Source organism: Triticum dicoccoides, chromosome 4A (assembly GCF_002162155.2).
Source record: "Triticum dicoccoides isolate Atlit2015 ecotype Zavitan chromosome 4A, WEW_v2.0, whole genome shotgun sequence".
NCBI lineage: Eukaryota > Viridiplantae > Streptophyta > Magnoliopsida > Poales > Poaceae > Triticum > Triticum dicoccoides.
Genome location: NC_041386.1, coordinates 589,776,058 through 589,781,708, shown reverse-complemented (window position 1 = coordinate 589,781,708; position 5,651 = coordinate 589,776,058). Strand labels below are relative to the sequence as shown.

The 5,651-nt window shown below is 48.3% G+C and overlaps 1 protein-coding gene across 2 annotated transcripts; it reads right to left on the bottom strand.

The window, feature by feature from the left end:
* Window positions 1-2,088: 2,088 nt before the first annotated feature.
* Window positions 2,089-4,100, bottom strand: LOC119289236 (zinc finger MYM-type protein 1-like). Of its 2 annotated transcripts, XM_037568601.1 has the most exons (6): window positions 3,979-4,100; window positions 3,636-3,758; window positions 3,068-3,538; window positions 2,911-2,978; window positions 2,322-2,510; window positions 2,089-2,234 (listed from the first exon to the last, which is right to left on the bottom strand). In XM_037568601.1, exons 2-6 carry the CDS (start codon window positions 3,650-3,652, stop codon window positions 2,173-2,175), a joined length of 807 nt encoding a protein of 268 aa, XP_037424498.1. In that variant the 5' UTR covers window positions 3,653-3,758; window positions 3,979-4,100; the 3' UTR covers window positions 2,089-2,172. The 2 variants fall into 2 exon arrangements, with proteins under 2 accessions (XP_037424498.1, XP_037424497.1); XM_037568600.1 differs by having other exon boundaries at window positions 2,093-2,234; window positions 2,322-3,538.
* Between the last annotated feature and the right edge of the window lie 1,551 nt (window positions 4,101-5,651).

The window sequence follows — 5,651 nt, the reverse complement described above, 5'->3', positions numbered from 1 at the left end:
CGTTGGCTCCATCAACCTGGCTGGCGAACAGAACTTCCCCGTGCCATCGCCAACGATGATGGCGCATGTGGCCGTCATTCAACCTTCCCGAAGGCGTCGCAAGACACCACAATTCCTGTAGTCCTTGCAAGTCCTCGATCAAGGTGTTGTGGTGGGTCTCAGCGACCGCCAGGGGGGAGGGGAGGGCCCGTTGGTACCGCAGTGGTGGCGCCATGCTCCAATCTACCTGTTTCCCCTGTCCGTCCCATGTTGACATCAACATTGCCTCTTTGTTGTTTTGCCTACTCAAAATCCTCCCATGGCGATTGATGTGTTGGGGTGATCTTAGTGTTCTCCGTGCGGTCTCACGCGGTGTCTTTGCTCTTTGATGGCATATGATGCCCACCCCACCTTGCAATTTGTTTTGGTTGTCCCTACGACGGAGCCTCAAGTCAAGGTCTGTTCATGGATGGTCTCACGACTTGCCTTGCTATAGTAGCATGCCCTTTGGCGGAGCTTGCGGTCATGTCAATGACACTTGTTGATTGTGTTTCCTTCCGTATCATACCATGGGCATCCAGAACGTGCGTGTGTGTCTCTGGCAGCCTACAAGGTCTTGGTGTTGTGATACCCTTGAAGAAAAGGTTGGGCGGGCCAGCTCAAAGAAAGCACAAATATCAAGTCTGTAACTACCCTAGTTCCTTAGTTTCTGAGTTTTTCACTGTTGCTTTTTCTATAAGATCTTTGGCCTGCACGAGCATCATTAGTCAGTCATTAGGTTCGGTCATTGCTAGGAGCATGTATCTGGTTGGTTTTTGACGTGTGGGCATGTTAGTTGTGTACAAAGCATAGGTACTAAGAAGTTAGCCAAAATTCTCGGCGGGCCATGGACCAGGTCTGCCCGAATGAAGCTTCGCCCCTGCCCTTGGATGAAGCTTGCATATACTTGCGACCCTTGCGACGATGATTGTTGTGTATGCTGGCTAGCCTATGGCTTTTCATGGGCACTCACCTCGCTCTTTTTCTTTTCCGTTTGCTATATGTACCCTTTTTTGTCATGGTTTCTCTGATAAAATGGGTTGATCAGATTCTCGTTCCTTTTTTTCCTTTTATAAGCTGGATCAATCTATTTTCTTAAATGAGGTCATATTGAGATGGTACATAGTTGGAGTACAACTGAAGGGCCGTGGTGGAGAAAGCTGGCCAGTGGCTGCGGTGTGGTGGCACTGTGTGGAGCTCCGGGAAACCCCCCATAGTAAAAGAGGGAGGGGGTTGCTATTGACTTGTCTACGCGCCACCTTGCCTCGTGGATGAGACGATTCTACCTCTACTGCATATAGCAAAGCAAATGATAAGCATGGGCCAGCAGCTAGCATATTCCATTCATTTTGGTACATTACATTCTTGGCCATTCAGTTTTCACCATGTAGTGGAACACTAAATTGTAACCAACCATGCATGTGAAAGATAGCGTAATGCACATATTTTCTACTTATTGTATTTATACATCTAGAGATTTTTTATGATACATCATATTACTCAAAATAGTGTGTAGTATTTACTTGATCCAGTGGCCAGTATGGATCGGTCAATTTTTTGCTTTTGGATATATTGGTACTTCCTTATTAGGGGTAGATTTGTTCTTTAATGATTATAAATAATGTAGTAACCCTTAACTAATTAATCCTATCCTACCCGGCGCCATGTGTTCAGATCAGATCAGCGGGTTCGCGTACGCTTGACTTGCAATTAATTCCGGACGGCGGAATCGATGCGTACGTTTAGTGTGTAGTGCTTGTGAGCCGGGTCCAGCGCTAACATTGAGTTCTTCCCCGGCAACCTACTAAGCTTCGCCTTGCACGGCTCATGGTGTTCGCTGTTGACATGGAGACCCTTCTTGGCCAGCCGGACATGAACAACGGTAACGACGAGGAACCGTGTATGAAGGCGTTGGGCCTCATCTAGCCGATGGACGTAGACCAGTGGCGGATCCAGGATTGGAGCAAGCCCCGGGCCCAAATTTTTTTTTTGTCGCGAGAGAAAAACTTAAAATCCATCAAGCTACAGCTACCTCAAATATGGCTCAATTGCATCAAATATTTAGAATTTAAACTCAATGCTTAAAGATACAACAAAATAGATAAAAAGATGACAAGAACTACAAACAGTACGTGCAGTACAAAGAGTACCAAATCAATTGTTTCCTTCATCAGTGTCTTCCATAACTTGATCAACGGTGGAAGAAGAGCCAACACCTTAAGAGAAATCAGAAGCAAAATTTCATGAGAGAAGACATAAACATGAAGTGAAACAATTATCATTGTACAAAGTTGAAAACTTACTACTACGACGAGGTAAAGTTCCTTTGCGAAATCTATAGTCTTGAAAGCGATATATAATAGCATCATCATCAACCTTTGCAAATATTTCTTGCTCAATATTGCACACCATGGAATAATTCAACCAATCATCACCCATCTTATTCCTCAACTCAGTCTTGATAATACTCATAGCTGAGAAAGCTCTTTCCACTGATGCGGTTGCAACAGGCAAAATCAATGCCAACTCAATAAGACGATATACCAAAGGAAAGACTATGTGTCTATCAGTTTGGACCATCTTCACAGCAAGACTACCAAGGTCATTACAACTAACAAAACTTGGATCAGCTCTCACATCAGCAATGAAGTTTTCAAGTTGGTTTCTAAGGACAAAAGAAATCTCATATATGGAGAAGTCATCAGCATACATCTGAGCAAGTTGAACAAGTTTGTCTTCATCAAAATTAGCAAATGAGTTCCTTGGATCAAGACAAGCAATGCATCTCAACAATTGAGTAGATCTTTCAGCAAAGCGGTTATTTAACTCAGTAATTATTTGGTCAAGCAGAACATTGAATATTTCATATCTGAAGCGTTGATAGAAAGTTACCATTTGACCACCACGCCCCCTTGAACGACCCCGAGCGGGTATTGAACGACCCCTTTGTGTTAAATTTTCTGCATCATCATGAATGTTCTCTAATACATGCAAAACAGATGTCCACATCTCAATAAACCGACACAAAGTTTTATGATGTGAGCCCCACCGTGTATCTCCAGGTCTTACAAGGTTGGTTGCTTGGTTTTTCCCTCTTCCTGAAAAAATTTCCCCAGACTCCAATTGACTCACAATATTATCATGTTGTTCTTGGGCTAGTTCATCATGTCTCTTACAAGAAGCATTGACGGTGTTGACAATCAAAGTTATGTGGTTAAAGAAATCCAATACAGAGGAACAACACTTGACAACAACAACAACCACTAACTGCAACTGATGGGCAAAGCAATGAATATAAAATGCATAAGGATTTTCATCTAGTATCAACCTTTGCAACCCACGAAATTGTCCTCTCATGTTAGAAGCTCCATCGTACCCCTGCCCTCTCAATTTAGACATAGACAAGCCATGTTTAAGAAACATACCATCCAAAGCTGCTTTTAGAGAAGCTGCCCTTGTGTCACCAACATGCTTAATCCCAATGAACCTCTCAATCGCATACCCATGTTTATCGACATACCTACATAACACAAAGAAGCACGAGAAACCAACAATTAGATACTACAGTACTACTATTAGTAAGGAACAAAACAACAATTAGATACAAAGTTACTAACCTTAAAACCATAGCCATTTGCTCCTTTATTGATGCATCTCTGGACTCATCAACAAGTAAAGAAAAATTTCTATCTCCAATGTCATCAATAATTACTTTGGTGGTCTCCTTTTCATCTTTTATTCTACAAAATGAAATGAAATTGATATTCAGTTAGTATTAACACCTTAACAGTAGCAACAGGCCAACAACAACACTCACAAAGAACTGGCAGCAGCAGTATGAAATTGATATTAACAGTAGCATTGTAGCAACAACATTTACATTCAAATACAGCAGGCAGCAGCAGATCAAAAATGTTCAAAAATACAGCAGGCAGCAACAGGCAGCAGCCAATCCATTACCAATCCAGCAGACCAGGAGAGGCCGGAGCAGAGTGGGCGACCCGGGCAGCCGGCGAGCAGCGGAGCAGCAGCACTGCAGCAGGGCCAGCAAGGCAGCAAGGGGCCGGGCGCGCGCAGGCGAGCAGCAAGCCGCCAGGCGCCAGCGGGGGACGGCCGGACGGGCGACGGGGTGAGGCGTGAGCGGCGGTCGGCGGACGGGCGGAGCCGCGGAGGCCGGGGGGCGCGGGGCCGCGGGCGACGGGGCGGGCGGACTGGGGCGGGCGGCGGCGGCGGACTCACCTGCCTGCCTGCGCGTTCGTGGCTGCTGCCTCCAGTTTCGCTAGGTCTGCGATTGGCATCGAGCGAACTGGAAACGAGTGTGTTGGGTTGGGCCCTGGCTGTTAGTTGGGCTAAGCCCCGGGCCCAATTCAAAAACATACCTAGGTATTAACTAAAAAAAAAGCCACGCCCCGGGCCTGGGCCCTGGGGGCCTGGGGCCCAGATCCGCCCCTGACGTAGACGACAGAGCGAGTCAAGCCCGATGGAGATCGACGCCATGCTAGTGTGTGGCCTTGAACAGGAGCCCCTGGTGTCAAGGCGATATGCTCGAATCGACTTCGACGACAGCTCACCTCAGGCGACATCACACGAGAACGCGACAAGGAGTGGTGTTAGTGCCGGTGTTCAGTTCCTCCCGAGAAGCCTCGCGCTCAATCTCAATTTTTTTTTAGAAAAGGAGGATGACCCCCGGCCTCTGCATCTGGGAGATGCATACGGCCACTTTATTGATTATTCTCGAGGACCTTACAAAGTATTACAACAATATGCCTGAATCCGCCATCTTGGCAACATATGCCACTACTCCTATCCAAATGATGCAGGGGTGCTACCTGGGCCACATACCCAGACTACTCACCTAATCCTATCATCCAAAGCCAGAAGCCCCATCCGAGCCACATACTGGGTCTGGGGCAAAAACTGGTCTGACGCACTCACATGTGTCGTCGCCGCCATCTTCCACATGTCCGTCTTCAGAGCAGATATTGAGGCTTCTACCTTGTGAGGTCACTCCGTCATCGACGCCACCTTGACGCCAGACAACTACCTCCACCTGCGCGAGTCCATCACCGCGCATCGGGCGCCGAGTCTCCACCGCACCACGCCGCCGAGATCCGCCGTCATCAATGTGAAGGATGAAGCACCACTCCACCAAAAAGGCGCCCGCTGCTCCCTCGATCCCGTGTACGCCTCCAAGAATGACGCCCCCAAGGAGGAAACGACACCAATGCGCCGCCGTCATCCGATCAACTGATCTAGGGTTTCCCCCGGAGGTAGCGGATAGAGGTCTAGAGCTTCTCCACGGTGATGCCTTCAAGAAGGTAATGACACAACAGGGTGTCACCAACGCCGGCCATGGCATGAAGCCGAGCACAAGGTTTTCACCCGGATCCGCTCGAAGAACCTCCATCACGTAATGTGTGCACGGGTCGCCGCCGATCTGAGCCGCCGCACAACGAGCAGGCCGCACCGGCCAGATCAGATCTGTCCGGAGAGCACAACCTGCATGGTGCCGACCCAACCACCAGGCCCTCCATGCCGCCACCGCCGATCCAAGGTCAGATGGTGTGTCGCCGCAGACCCGGCTGCCGCCGCCGAACGCCGCCACGCAGCCCGAGGCAGAACCGGCTGCCGCA

Excerpts from the sequence above, each read along its gene's own strand:
- LOC119289236 (XM_037568600.1), bottom strand. Across the intron at positions 2,235-2,321 it reads AACTTTACCTCGTCGTAGTA|GTGTTGGCTCTTCTTCCACC; the intron begins GTAAGTTTTCAA and ends ATTTCTCTTAAG.